At 44.0% G+C, this 16,124-nt stretch overlaps 1 protein-coding gene across 2 annotated transcripts in view; it reads right to left on the reverse strand.

The window, feature by feature from the left end:
* Positions 1 to 5,900: 5,900 nt before the first annotated feature.
* The window catches only part of AKAIN1 (A-kinase anchor inhibitor 1), a 43,798-nt gene continuing 33,574 nt past the window's right edge, over positions 5,901 to 16,124 (reverse strand). Inside the window, exon 2 of one of the 2 annotated variants that reach the window (XM_070361650.1) lies at positions 5,901 to 7,928. In XM_070361650.1, coding sequence (XP_070217751.1) covers positions 7,729 to 7,928 — 200 coding nt within the window. In that variant the 3' untranslated portion in view covers positions 5,901 to 7,728. The remainder of the gene's footprint in view (positions 7,929 to 16,124) is intronic. The other variant, XR_011462444.1, reaches the window with a different exon arrangement.

Below are 16,124 nucleotides of genomic sequence, written 5' to 3' on the forward strand. Positions count from 1 at the left end.
AAAGAGTCAGATATGACTGAGCACACACACAAGGCACATTTTTTACTTTAAAAATTGAAAAGCAGTATGTGAATTCAGATGGCCAACAGGCAAAGGAAAAGATATTCAACATCACTAATTATTAGAGAAAAGCAAATCAAAATGATGATTAGGTACCACCTCACTCTGGTCAGAATGGTCACCCTCAAAAAGTCTACAAATAACAAATGCTGGAGAGAGTATGGAGAAAACGGAACTCTCCTACACTGTTGGTGGGAATGTAAATTGGTCCGGCCACTATGGAGTACAGTATGGGAGTTCCTTAAAAACTAAAAATAGAACCACCATATGATCCTGCAATCCCACTATTGGGCATATATCCTGAGGAAACTATAATTAGAAAAGATATATGCATCCCAATGTTCATAAGAGCACTATTTACATACAATAGCCAAAACATGGAAACAACCTCAACGTCCATGAACAGATGACTGGATAAAGATGTGGTATGTTTATACAATGGAATGTCACTCAGCATAAAAAAGAAGAAATAATGCCATTTACAGCAGCATAGACGGACCTAGAGATTACCATACTAAGCAAAGTAAGCCAGACAGAAAACATCATATGACCTATACGTGAAATCTAAAAAAAAGATACAAACGCACTTATTTACAAATTAGAAACAGACCCACAGACAGAAAACAAACTTACAGTTACCAAAGGGGAAAGGGGTGAGGCAGGGATGAATTAGGGGTTTGGGATTAGCATATACACACTACTGTATATAAAATAGATAACCAACAAGGTCCTACTGTAGAGCACAGAGAGTTATATTCGACATCTTGTAATAACCTACAAGGAAAAAGAATCTGAAAAATAAAATACACACATATATATATTCTGTAGCCCACCAGGCTCCTCTGTCCATGGAATTCTCTAGGCAAGAGTACTGGAGTAGGTAGCCATTCCCCTCTCAGGGGATCTTCCCAATCCAGGGATCAAACCCAGATCTGCTGCACTGGGCAGATTCTTTACCATCTAAGCCACTGCTGCTGCTGCTGCTGCTAAGTCGCTTCAGTCATGTCCGACTCTGTGCGACCCCATAGACGGCAGCCCACCACGCTCCCCCGTCCCTGGGATTCTCCAGGCAAGAACACTGGAGTGGGTTGCCAGTTCCTTCTCCAATGCATGAAAGTGAAAAGTGAAAGTCAAGTCACTCAGTCGTGTCCGACTCTTCGCAACCCCATGGACTGCAGCCCACCAGGCTCCTCCACCCATGGGATTTTCCAGGCAAGAGTACTGGAGTGGGGTGCCATTGCCTTCTCTGCTAAGCCACTAGGGAAGTATATATATTTTTGTATGTATGCTGCTGCTGCTGCTAAGTTGCTTCAGTCGTGTCTGACTCTGTGCGACCCCATAGATGGCAGCCCACCAGGCTCCGCTGTCCCTGGGATTCTCCAGGCAAGAACACTGGAGTGGGTTGCCATTTCCTTCTCCATTTGTATGTATATATATATATGTATTATTTATACATATATATATACTTCCTGGTGGGAAGTATAGATATATTATAGATATATCTTATATATATACATATATTACAGTAGATATATAATATATATTATAGTTGATATATTATATAAAATATATTATTATATTTATAATATATTTTATATAAAATAAAATATATATTATACTCTATAAAATATTTTATAAATTATACCTTACAATATATTTAAATAATATAAGTATGTAATTTATATTATATTACATGATAATATATTTAATAATAGTATATAATTATAATATTTGGTTATATTAATTATACATATTAATTATATATGTATAACTGAATCACTTTGCTATGTACCTGAAGCTAACCAACATTGTAAATCAACTATTATTATACTTCAATAAGAAAAGAGAACAAGGGATTTTAAAAATGAAAGCAGTATGTGAATAAAGCTCTCTCTTCTTCTGTTATTACATAGAACTGTGGGCCATCTGTGATCCAGGTGTAATAATCAGCAGAATTGTTTTTTCCCAATTGGATGATGACACCGGATCTTCAGAGTTGCAAGAGTCTAGTAATCACTTTCAGTGGAAGCGTGAGCAAACAACAGTGATGCCTGGTATCCAGGGAATTTATATATGTAACTTCATTCATTTTTAATTTCATGAAAGAAAGAGAAACTAAAAGGAAGCTAAAGGAATCTCTACACTTTAAATAAACCTTTATCATAAGAAATTATTTTCTAATGCATTCCTTGAGGGTTAAGGAAAATTTTGAAATCAATTAAGGGATTGGAATTTTGGGGTTTTTTTAAAGCTAAATCATTCAAGTTAAGGTGAGATAAATTGTCTTTCTCTAATAGATGAAGTCATTAGCACAATGTCATGTCCTCAGCCCCATCTCCTGATTTTGTAAGTTATGTTTTTATTTTGTCAAAATAGAACAACTCACAATCTTTTCATTAGCCCAATTTTTGCAATTACATCATGTTCACTTGATATTTAAGTGAAAACACTGCTCCTCACTGGGCTTCCCCAGTGGCTCAGCAGTAAAGAATCCACCTGCAATGCAGAAGTCGCAGGTTCAATCCCTGGGTTGGGAAGATCCCCTAGAGGGGCACATGGCAACCCACTCCAGTATTCTTGCCTAAAGAATCCAATAGACAGAGGAGCCTGGCAGACTACTGCCCATACGGTCGCAGAGTCAAACATGACTGAAGTGACTTAACACGCATGAATTGCTCCTCACCGATCATTATACTACAGCTTCCCAACAACCTCAGTTCAGTTCAGCTCAGTTCAGTTGCTCAGTCGTGACCCCATGGACTGCAGCACACCAGGCTTTCTTGTCCATCACCAACTCCCAGAGCTTGCTCAAACTCATGTCCATTGAGTCGGTGATGCCATCCAACTATCTCATCCTCTGTCGTCCCCTTCACCTCCTGCCTTCAATCTTTCCCAGCATCAGGGTCTTTTCCAATTACTCAGTTCTTCGAATCAGGTGGCCAAAGAATTGGAGCTTCAGCTTCAGCATCAGTCCTTCCAGTGAATATTCAGGACTGATTTCCTTTAGGATTGATCTTCTTGCAGTCCAAGGGGGACTCTCAAGAGTCTTCTCCAGCACCACAGTTCAAAAGCATCAATTCTTCAGCACTCAGCTTTCTTTATGGTCAACAACCTAGATTCTTTATCTTTTTAGTTGGCTGAAATTTCCGGCCAAGTAGGTTTTCAAAGAAGGGCTCTTGACCATTTTTTTAATGATAGGCTTTGTCCTTGAGTGACACCTTGGCTGGGAATAACATACTTGCTTCACACTTTCCATCCTTCAGAGCTTCTCCAGAGCCTTTCTCTCTTACCTTAGGATGTCACACACTGCTCTGAAGGAGTCTGACACCAGCTCCAAGTTCTACCTCTGTAAAGGACTAGCTCTCAGCCTAGGATTTTCAAGAATTTTTCTTTGATTCTTGGAAATATCGCTGTTGAGTATATGTATCCATTTCCCTAGAAAATGATGAGATTTCTAAACATGTGTTTTGTTTCCTTTCTGTCTCCCTGTTTTCATTTCTGTCAGACCAGGTTGTCATGTCTCTGAAAGGAGTCCTGTTTCCTGTTTCACCTTTTTCTACCCTACACTGGAGCCAGAAGACAATCACGACACCTCCTCATCCGCCTTTCTCCACATGGGGGTCAGGATTCTGTGGCTTCTGAGGAGCAGAAGGGAAAGGAGTCGCTTCCCATGCTCTGCTGCCGTTTTGTTTTGCTCCCTTGGGGTCTCCTGTTTCTTTTCTTTGCTGCCACTGTTCATGGGTGACTGCATTCTTTTACTCCTGATGATGGTTTTTGCTGGCCCTTTACTATGTCTTACATTTCTTATTCTGTAAGGCAGTTTGATTAGTCCATCTTAACATAAGTATTCCTGGGTTTTATATTCTTAAGTTCCCCAGCTAATGCACATGCCCACAAAGAACAGTGACGGATGTAGGTGTGTGGTCAGTGGTGTCCAACTCTTCTGTGACCCTATGGATTATAGCCCACCAGGTTCCTTTGTTAATGGGACTCTCCCGAATACTGAAGTGGGGATTAGGCACAGGGCTTCCCAGGTGGCTTAGTGGTAAAGAATCCTCCTGCCAATGCAGGAGACATAGGAGACAGGGTTCAATCGCTGGGTGGGGAATATCCCCTAGAGAAGGAAATGGCAACCCACCCCAGTATTCTTACCTGGAAAAAAAATAAAGAATACCGGAGCAGGTTGCCATTTCCTCTTCCAGGGAATCGTCCCCACACAGAGGTCAAACTCAATCTCCTGGGATTCCAGCATTGACAGGAAGATTCTTTACCACTGAGCCACCTGGGAAGCCCGATGTATGTCTTCTTATGCCCAATAGCTACTCACTTTTGATACTTACCCTCTCTGAGATTCAGTGTGACTTTCTCTGCAAAAGAAGAATAAAATCTTCCTGGCTACAACTTGATTGTGAAGTTGTGATGACGCACATGAGTTAACGTGTAGTCACATATTTCAGAGAACTTTCTCACACTCAAGAGAGCCAACAACATGATTGTATTTTCTACTTTCTCTTTACATAAACTGAAGAATTACTCAAACTGGGGTATTTAGTTTTTACACCAGTTTGGGTCCTACAGTTGCTAAACTAGTTACCAGATTTTTCAGGGATTTCATTCTCTGCTACTTTTTAGTTAGAATAGTTGTTACTGTGGATAAATATAAAATTCCTTCCTTTTTTGTAATTTTTAATAGTGATTTTTTATAGTGATTTTTTCTGAAAATAGTCAAAGTGGGGCAGTTTCAAAGATTATTTTTAAATGGCCGATTCATTTACTTGTAACCAGAAACCATGCCATAAATGGAGACTAAAGCAGCTAAAGGAGAAAAAAGAGAAACAAAGATGAAGCAGTAAGTTCTCTTAACAATACTGTTCATGGTGGGTGGGTGACTGCAGAAAAACAGAGCAGCAAAAAGAATTTCTCTCCAGTTCCACCCCAGGGACAGGCAGAGCCCAAGACAAAGAGCTGAAAGCAGAGTTGGGAGGTCCATGCGCATTTTACTATCTATTAAGCCAGGAAGGTAAAGGGCATGAAATACGTGCCCCCACTAATTCCAGTATTCTTGCCTGGAAAATCCCATGGACAGAGGAGCCAGGTGGGCTGCAGTCCATGGGGTCACAGAGAGTCAGACATGCCTGAGCACACATACACAACCGATTCCTAGGACCAAAAGCTTTGTGCTGGCTTGCGAGCATAATCAGGGGAAAGGCCATCTCCAAATGAAGTTCTGTTGACTCCTTTAAAACCTCATAACTTTATACTGAGACAGATACAAGGAGGAGTTTATCAGATGCATTTATTTTTATGGCTAAGTTTTCTTGTGTGTTCAGTCATTCAGCTGTGTCCAACTCTTTGTGACCCCATGGACTGTAGTCCATCATGCTTCTCTGTCCATGGGACTCTCCAGGCAAGAATACTGGAGTGGTTGCCATTTCCTTAGGATTCTACTAATAAGGCACTAATCTGTCGAGTGCAGCGACAGATAAACTTTCTTTTTGCCTTCCAAGAACATATCAATATCTCTGTTCCTTGCTGTAGACTTTCCATCTCAGAAAGACCATGAAAGACACCTGGCTTCCAAACCTACTTACCTGCACTTCCTGAGATCAAAAGGCCACTTCTTAGCACACACAAGCTTTTCTGCTCACGCTTCAGGGACCCACATCCCACAGCTGTGTTCAGACAGGGTCAGTGACAGCCCATTAAGAAGTGCTTTCAGGATTCCAGAATCTAGAGGTTTGGAAAACAGCCTTGGGATGCCTCATGGACCCATATGAAAGGAGCCAAACAGTAGGGTGAAGAAAACTTGGCTTAAATGACAACGTGTTTCAAAGCTGGGTATATTTTATTTATAAATAACATTTAGATACAGAGGTTAATCAGAGATTCTCCAAGATCCCCCAGAGTATTAGCACAGACACACCAGAGAGGAAAGAGAGCATGTTTATGGGTTTCTGCCATCTGGCAGCTAAACCCAAGGCTGGTTCTATCCAGACATCTCAGTAGACAGAGGGCGGATCACTTGTAAAATACAAGCATTGGATTTATTTTTTCAATCGTGGATACTCCTGACTCAGTTCCCTTAATACCTTCATTCCTATTATCTAGGTTGTACAATTATATTCCATCCATTATATAACTTCGACTTAAATTCGTTCTTCAACTGTCATGAGTATTACAGAAAATTATGAATAAACCACATTTGAAGGTTCACCCCTCTGCTCCCTCCCTAATCATTCTCCCTGTAAATTTATTCCATCACATTCCACATGGTGTGAGAGTGTCTAACAGAACTGATGAGACACTGTTCTCATTTATTTCTCAACAGTATCCATTCTGGAAAGTGTAAATAGTGGGATTTTAGAAGTCTGTCAATATCAGTCACACTTCATTCGCTGGTACTTTGCTTTCTAAAAAACCGTCAGATGTAGACACTGACACTCGGAAGCCCAAAAGTTTCTGACAAAGGTCAGACTCTTCCTCTGTTCTCAGAAGCACCAGCTCAGTAGCTGTTGGGGAGCCCAGGAAATAGGACAGCAGGGACACAGAGGGCTGTACGGCCCCCACGTGGAAGGGGAGCAGAACTCATTGTGTGGCAACACAGGTGGTTTATCCATTTGCACACATACACTCCCATGACTACATTCACAACACGGTCGCTTTGTTGATCTCACTGTATTTTCACATTTCAGAGAGTTGAGAAAATGATTTTTCCCATTTTACATGTCATTCATTCCAGATAGATATGATATTCATAGTTTCAAAAAACAAAAATCTAATTTGTGGATGGGAGAAGGAAAGTTCCTATTTGCAAATTACTAGTGTATATGCATAGTCTGATGGCCACACAGCATTTATAAGGCCTCAGAGCTCCCTCCGAGGACCCTGCATCCCATAATCAGACCCCAGGGCATCTCAGGATGGAATCTACAATCCCGGCTGTTCTTCACTTGTGCACTTAGGTTCACCTGTCTTACTTTCACTGTGAAATAGAAAAAGAAATCTGTAATATTTCACAAGGCTTTCTGCACAGGGAGAAAATATCAGCTATCAAACAATTGAGAGAATTGAGACTGAGTCCTTGAAAATCTAAATTCTTCCTTTTTTTTTTTTTTTACAAAATAATATAAATACATGCCTCTGTAAGATCCTGAGGGACTTAGAATTTACCTTTTCTTAATATGATCTTGGGCCTGAACCCACTTTATTAAAGCCTTCAGTTCCATATTTGAGGAGGACTGCAATGCCCTTCCCTCACCTTTCTAGCAAGCCTTATTTAAATATTGTAAAGACCACAGTAGGGCACTCGGTGCTTCAGCAGAGAGAACTGGTGAGTTAAGTTACAGGAAGAATGCATACAAGGCCAAATAAACAAACAAGACAGAACCGTTTTTTTAAAAGAACTTTAGAAATGAATTGTGCTGCAAAACTACACCTGTGATGGCAGTGTCTTGTCTGCCTATTTCAGAGGCACTGCATTAATAGAAACAGGGCTGTCTGATGCACTTGCCAGGACAGAGCCCCTCGGCCGAGGGCTAGCTCGAATTCGTCCTACTGCTAGGTGTGAATGACTCTTCGGTTTGCTTTACTGGCAACGTTTCTGGTGACACATCCTACACTTGAAAAAGGGCTGGAAACCAAGCGTGTGATAAGAGCGCCGGCCGTGTGTTACTTCTCGTGCTTCTTGGTCGATTCCCCCGTGCCCGGCCGGAGGCTGCCCCGGGCGGTGTCGCCGGCCCTGGCGTCCCTCCTCCGGCTCTGGCTCTCCCGGGAGACCTGCTGCACGGCCCGAAGGATGGCATTCTGCACGATCTGTCTGCTGGTGGTCTGCAGCTTCGCCTCTTCAGGCTCACTTCCAGGCTTCTCACCTGGCCAAGAACAGAAAGGGAGGGGAAAGCACAAGGTTAATTGGGGGTGTGGGAGGTTAAACAGGCCAGGGCTGGTAGGAAAAAAGAGGCTAATAAATAAGATCTCTAGAGGGGCCCACCACATTAGTTGTGAGGAGCCCTGCACAGCAGGGGCTACCCTGATGGCTCTACCAGTAAAGAATCCACCTGCAATGCAGGAGACCCAGGTTTAAAACCTGGGCTGGGAAGATTCCCTGGAGAAGGAAATGGCAACCCACTCCAGTATTCTTGCCTGGAGAATTCCATGGACAGAGGAGCCCAGTGGGCTACAATCCATGGGGTTGCAAAGAGTTGGGCACGACTGAGTACCTAACACATACCACTCTTGTCTCCCTGTCTCCCTTTCCAGCAGAATCTCCACGGGTCTGCCCCAGTGATGTGCCGAATTTCTACTCCCATCATCCCAGCATCCTCTGGTGGTTCTGCTTCTCTAGGCTCTCACAAGAGCCTGCCTCCTTCCATCTCATCGCTCTGTCGCTTCTGACTGCATCACCCTCAGCTGTTCATTGTTGTTCAGTCGCTCAGTCCTGTTCCACTCTCTGTAACCCCATGGACTGCAGCACGCCAGGCTCCCCTCTTCTTCACCATCTCCCAGAGCTTGCTCAAACTCATGTCCATTGAGTCAGTGATGCCATCCAACCATCTCAGCCTCAGTCACCGCCTTTTCCTCCTCCCCTCAATCTTTCCCAGCATCAGGGTCTTTTCCAATGAGTTAGCTCTTCGTATCAAGTGGCCAAAGTATTGCATGAGTGGGGCTCATTAACGCAGATCCCCTCTGGGGCTGGAAGGAAGCCAAAGAGAAAAGGAAGGGCAGGGCATTTTCTTTGGAGGAACTGTGGCGGACCCTGCGAACATCACTCTGCTCACATTTTACTGGGGGAAATGGAGCCACGTGGCCACACTTACCACACAGAAGACCACAAATACAGTCACCAACCTGATAGCCATGTGCCCAGCTTACGACTCAGGGAGGCTCTATCACTAGAACAAAAAAGTGATGACTTCCATGCAACGGCAAGGCTAAAGTGAAAAGCAAGAAGACATACACCCGCGGCAGGCCCCAGCTGGCTCTCAGGGAGATCGGCTGAGACCACCAAGCAGCGTAAGTGCGTGGGCAACAACGAGGTACCAAAGGGCCAGGGGTGCCCCAGAAAGAGCATCTCAGCCAAGCCGGATCTGTGTGAATTCTCAAATGATCCTTGTGTGAAGTCACTTTTCACTCTTTGGGTGGAGGACAGATGGCTCTAAGGGTAAGAGCAGGATGAGTTCTTAACAAGAGACAGAGAAGGAAAAGAAAATCTACTCTGAATTTAGCTGTGACCTAACATCCAAGCTAAATCGTCTTCTCCTTGCTCATCCATTATGAAGAAAAATCGATTAAGAAGTCAGAGGCAGTCTGTGAGATTCTGTGTCTGGGGGATCCCTTCGGGGATTTGCAAGGCAGGTTTAACCTTAACTGCCCTCATCACCACTTTGCTCTGGGTCAGGAATTTCTACCTATGCCAGAGCATGTGGGACAAAAAGAGGTGCAATGAGCTCAAACGGAGAAAGAGAAGGATGAAGATGAGGGTAAAAGCCACTCAGAGCATTTAAGAGAGGAAAAGCAAAACAAGAAGTTATATACGGAACCACAAAAGACTCCGAATAGCCAAAGAAGTTCTGAGAAAGAAGAATAAAGCACGAGGTGTCACATTTCCTGATTTCAAGCTATTTTATAAACACTACAGTAATCAAAACCATGCAGTGCTGGCATAAAAACAAAGACACAGACCCATGGAACATTAGAGAGAGCCCAGAAATAAACCCATGCGTGTACGGTCAACTAATACTCGACAGTGGAGCAAAGAATACTCGAGATAAAAGACAGTCTCTTCAATAAATGGTGTTGGAAACATGATGGACCCAGGGAGTGTCACACTGAGTGGAGTAAGTCAGATAGAGGAGAAATATAACATGACATCCCTTATATGTGGAATCTAAAAAGAAATTACACAAATGAACTTACAAAACAGAAAGTAACTCACAGACTTGGAAAATGAAATTATGGTTGCCGAGGGAAGGGACAGTTAAGGACTTTGGGAAGGTCATGTACACACTGCTATATTCAGAATGGATAACCAACAAGGACCCTCTGTACAGCACATGGAACTCCACTCAATGTTAGGTGGCAGCCTGGATGGGAGGGGAGTTTGGGGGAGAGTGGGTACATGTATATGTATCGCTGAGTCCCTTCATTGTTCACCTGAAATTGTCACAACATTGTTAACCAGCCACGCACCAACACAAAATAAAAAGTTGAGAAAATATAAATTTTTTAAAAACGGTGCTGGAAAAATCAGATATTCACATGTAAAAGAATGAAACTAGGCCCTATCTCATACCACTCACAAAAATTAACTCAAAATGGATTAAAGATAGATATAAGACCTGAAACCATACAATTCTAAAAGAAAACACAGGGGGAAAAGCTCCCTGACAAGGGTCTTGGCAACAAGTTTCTGGCGAGACACCCACAGCACAAACACAGCAGAAGGCGGAGCCGCAACTGAAACCCTTAGTTTTGCCATTTACTTACATGCATGAAACTTACTTGAAATTAATGAATCACCTACACGTTGCAGGTGGCCTGCGCCTTGTGTTAAGTGATGTAAACGTCCGCTAGCCTACTTAGCATTTACCAAATCGTTTTGGTATTTCACAAAAGATGATGAATCGATTTAATTAGCTTTAAACTCGAAACGCCCAATATAAACATGCTGAAATCAAGAAATCGAGATGTGACTGAATCTGTCTTCAGCATCTTTCCACCCTGAGGGGTAACCCCCTCCCGCATCCCCCCACATGCAGTCAGGCACCCATCCCTGTGGGCAGTTTCTGGAGAGACCCCCCACCCCCTGGGGCTGGCCTCCAGAAGGCTGCCATGAGCCCTCGTGTTCGCCTCCTCCCCTCAGATCCTGCTGTTCCACCGGGCACCTGCCCCAACCGGAAGTCATCAGAGGACCTCAAGTGCAAGGTGGTTAATAACAGGTCCTAATTCCCTATTTATATCCATCAAAACCATGCTTCTAAGGACCTTAGGAATATACTTCTGCTAAAAACGTACAGTTTCCCCCCCAACATCCTAAGTGTCATTTGCCTCTATGACATTAACCCTATTATGTTCCAGTTTGATGGATTTTGGAAAAGGTCAGTATTCCCATTTTTGAGGCCGATTAGTGATTTTCCCTGGATCACACACAGCTGGTGGTAAAGGCTGTATAAGAAGCAGCATCTCTAGCTGTCACCTTTCCCCACTGGGTCACTAAATATGCAAACTGCAGACATCCCTATGAGGGCAGCTCAGCTTTTGCTTTTTGTCATAGACACACACACACACACACACACGGGGAAAAAAGTTTTTCACTCGAGGAAACTGAGGCAGGAAAAATGCTCGCAAAAATGCCACCTTGGAAATGTGTTAGGTATTTAATGTTCTGAACACTTGGATAGCAAATAACTCCATCAAGACTGGGTTGTGAGTTCAGAGAGACCCAAAATGCTGTTCTGGTCTCCACATGGATTTCTGAAAAACTCAGCTACAAGTTTCCCTCCTTCCACCCCAAAGATGCAGGAAACCAAGTCCTCCAGCCCCTACTTTCTTGCAGTGAGCAGCAGCTCTAGAATTTCTGTGCAGGAGAGATTCAGAAAGGGCAATGTAGAGGAACAGGGAAACAAGAGTCTGACTCCAAACTAGGGTATATGACACTTTTCACAAGAATGAAAATGGACATCCTCCACATGTCCATCCCTCCAACAGCATGGGGTGGGAAGGACAGACCACCCTATGACAGCCACTGCCCCTCTTCTCTTCAGCTCATTTCTCATGCGTGGCCATGTCACCCACTGCCCCTCCTCCCCTCCTGGAGCCCCCAAACGACCCCAGCTGGCCCAGACTGTGGGCTCCTGCAGTCCCCAACCCCAGGGATGTGCCAGGAAAGGAGAGCAGGTAGGGTCATGGATGGCCGCTCCAGGAACATGGGAGCCATGCATGAAGGGGACAGGAAAACTAAGGACTATGTGAACCCATGTGTTTAAAAAGGTGACATACTAGGCCCGAACAGGAAGCAGAACAAACTTGGGGATGCTGGGGGAACTCGAACTCTCCTCTCTCTGGGAGCCAGGTCCCTACCCCAGAAGTCCATCCCCAGAGGCTCAGCTCCCCCCACCACCCCTCCAGCGGGGCCGGCCAGGTTCTGCGGCCTCTGCTGTCCCCTGGTGGCCACTCCTGGGGTTGCTGCAGACCGGGATGGAATGTCCGTAGACATAGAGCTGTCTGCCCTGCTCCCTAGATGGGGTGTGGGTGTGTACACGAATGTTTATATGTATGAATGTGTGTGTGAATGTGTAGATGTGTCAGTGTGTAACTGTGTGTGTGAGTGTTGTCAGGGGAAACCTTTGAGACAAGACTGTGGTTTCATTTTATCACACACACTTAGAATCACCAGGGCATCCACAGTGCTTTCTGATCACAGAAAGCCTGTGTGCTGTGCTTAGTCATTCAGTCGTGTCCGACCCCATGGACTGTATCCCGCCAGGCTCCTCTGCCCATGGGGATTCTCCAGGCAAGAATACTGGAGTAGGTTGCCATACCCTCCTCCGGGGATCTTCCCAACCCAGGGATCGAACCAGGTCTCCCGCATTACAGGCGGATTCTTTACGTCTGAGCCACCAGGGAACCATGAGGTCATTTATAGTTTGTCCTTCGAACAGCTCTGAAGCAGCTAGAAACACAATCCAGAGTTTCCTGTCCTCATTCAAATGAGAATTACTTGACTGAATTACCAGCTCTCGTAAATATTTAACGAAAGGTTCTGAGTTCCTGGTCAAAACTAGGCTCACACTCTCCCTTTTTACTCAAGATAGAAAGGGGAGAGGGAGGCAGAGGAGGAAGGAAGGAGAGAGGAAAGGAGGCAGGAAGTAGCTGATCCTCGTTCTCTGAGTGCCTTCAGAGGCATCCTCAAAAAACAGAGACAAAAATCCTCTTGTACTGTCCTCCTTAAAGATGAACAGCATAATCCTCACAATCACCATTTTCTGCTAAAGAAGGAATCAGATTCCCAGCTGTGACAAGTCATCAGTGCAAGATTAAATTTTAATATTTTACCTAAATAATCTCTCAGTAGTAATTCTTTGTCCCGGATGGGGACAGGCGTATACAGCAGGGGCCTGAGAAGGACAAGCAGAGACACACTGTGCCTAACAGAAAGTAAGATGTTTCTTACTCTCCTTGAAGGAGCAGTTTCCCACCCTTTTGAAGATGATTCCACTGTCAGATTAAAATATTTCACAGATCTCCTCATGCACAACCCAATGACAAAAAGAGGCTATAAACTGAGAAATGTTTTTTGATGAATGTGAATGCTATTCATTTCAACAGAAAAGGAGCTCCGTGAGACTGTGTCTTCCAACCACAGGAAGTGGGAGCTACAGGCATGGGATCCCCATGCCCTGAAACAGCGCCATGGCCCCTGGGTCCTTCTGGCTCCCATATAAGCCAAGAGATGCGGGAAGCAGTGAAAATCAGACAGATGTTATCTACGAATTCCTAATGGAGGAACATGCACAGGAGCTGGGGCACAGTGTGGAACTAACCTTCCTCCGGCCATCGTCCAGTTCTGCCCACTCCAAAGGGGCACCTGACCCCATGCAGCAATGCCCCACTAGCGTTCTGACCTCAGCCCAGAGAAGAAAAGCTACTTCCTTATGGAGGAAGTCTCCCATCAAGAGGGAATGAGTGAACGAATAGCCGTCAGGAATGAACTGGCCCCCCGTCTGCCGACAGTGGCCTGACCTGTGCTGCTGGTCTGTCCCTCCTCACTAGACCATCAGCCCCCAGGACACGACCCCATCTGTCCTGACCCCGGAGCCCAGCCCCGGTCCACAGCAGACACTCAGGATCTGCTCAGTGAGGGACTGCCACCCCAGGCGCCCAGGTTCCGTTCTCCAACCTGTTCTGTCTCCTCCCTTCCCTGCTTTTGGCCACCTTTGCTACCTTTTGCTGCTTCACTGTGATAAAAGTCCAGTTCAGGAGGAAAGCGCCCGGGAGATACCTTTCTGGCACCAGCCTCCGTGCAGAAAGCACCCTGGCATGAGAATATCAGAAAGGCTGCTCCAATTTCCTAGCCACATCTAACCCGGTCAATTGCCGCTTTGGAAATTTTACAGCAATTTCTTCTCTCTCATTTCCTACTAGCCAGTTTTTCTCCTTTCTCTCCTCCTTTCCCTTCCTTACAGGGCCCTTGTCAGTTCTCAGCACCCTCTGCTTGGTTTCAAATACTTTTCAGAGAAAGGCAGTGTGGAAAGGCCCATCGGATGTTGCCGGGTGATTTTACTCCTATTGGCCAAGCGTCTGCCATGAAGACTCCCCAGGCGTTTATCAACCCCCTGAACCCTGCACACACCAGACTCTACTGAATCAGTTTACACACAGGTGCTGGGAGGCCATCAGCCTGTGCAGAGGCCCTGGCCTAGAAGCATGGGGTTCGAAGTGCACCTCTGGTCCTTTCTGAGCTCTTAGGAACAAGCCTCCCCTTTATCACACACTATACACAGAACCCTCTGATTCATTTTTGAAGCAGAGGAGTGAGAAGGCAAGTCACCATTGCTTCCTCTACAAATCGGACAAAGAAATAAGAGAGTCGCCTTCCTCAAATATGATGTCGAGTCTCCCTTAGGGCAACAACCTAGTAGATGTGTTTTTTTTTTACTCTGAGTTTTACAGAACCATGAGAATCTTGGCTCTTGTCACTGTGTTGGGGTTAATTAGAAAACAAGAACAGGTGGCTGGAAATAGAAAAGGAAGTGAAAAGCAAGATCAGATGCTTTATGTCTTTTTTTTCGTTCCAGTGATATTTCAGAAGGAAGAGAGACTGAAGGAAAATAACCCCGACATGAGGAACATGTGTCTCACTCTGGGTCTCAGGGAGCCTTGGCGGTCAGCCTCAAAACCCCAGGTCAGGGCACAGCAAATGCACCACACACTTGGTGCAAGAATCAGACTCAGAGAAAAGAAGAAAGGAAGGGAGGGAGAGATGAAGGGAAAGGGCAACAGTACTGCTGAGGATGCAAATGAGCTACCCCAAAATAAAACTAAATTACTAAATTCCGATTGAAACTGCAGGCAGTGCCTGGAAAAGTTTCTACCAAGTATATCTCAGTCAAGCTACAGGCACTCTCAGGGCATCTCATTCCTCAATTAAATCTGACTTTTATATTAAATCTGATATATTATGCTTCAATAACAAAATGTTTTGATTATTCAGAAATCATTTCAAAAGGCACTATGAAAGGTACAGAATGAAGACTTTATGTTATGTTTTAAAAATATGATCTATGGAAAAACTCCTCATATCCATGCTTGAAACTCTTTGTATGTTAAAGCCATGTTGTCTTCTTGGCAGCCTTCAAGCTCTTTTTTCAATATTTGATTGGCATTAACAGACATGGATTAAAACGGATTCTAAGAAGTAAGAAAACTAGAAGATACACTACTAAATCTCTGAATCATTAACAGGTAGAATATTTGCAAATGAGTTTTTAAAACACTGGCAGATAATGTTAACAATATGTGTGTTCAGAAGGCTGAACAGTATGACTCAGTATCTTTGGGATCCATCTGGTAGACTTAGGGGAGTCACATAATGTACTGGGCAGTTTATTTTAAAAATCCAATAGTACAACAATCAGACCTTTTTAGAAAACTGGGAAAGGGGTAGAGGTTGTCATTCTATCAAATGAACAGAAAAGATGATACGCATTTGAATATATAGCATAGGCAGATATTACACCTGGAATATATCCTCTATTTGTGAATATATTTGGACTATATTCTCTAACTGTGTGTAGAAAATTTACAGCAAGATGAAAAAAAGGATGGCTGGTGGTGGGGAAACAACTCATATTTTAATTTAAAATTCACATGGAAAAAAAAACAAAAAATAAATACACATGGAAATGATTTTATGTAAAATCATGTTAACCCAGGGGAGGAATAAATTAATCCCAGCAAGATGACAAAAAGATAAAAAATATGCCCTATTAGTGCCTACTCTTATTACAAAGTTCATTTGCCTTTACAGAGTAGAATTCTGTGAAGTTGAAGGTGAAAAAGTGAACGTT

This window comes from Bos mutus, chromosome 24 (genome assembly GCF_027580195.1).
Source record: "Bos mutus isolate GX-2022 chromosome 24, NWIPB_WYAK_1.1, whole genome shotgun sequence".
Classification (NCBI taxonomy): Eukaryota; Metazoa; Chordata; class Mammalia; order Artiodactyla; family Bovidae; genus Bos; species Bos mutus.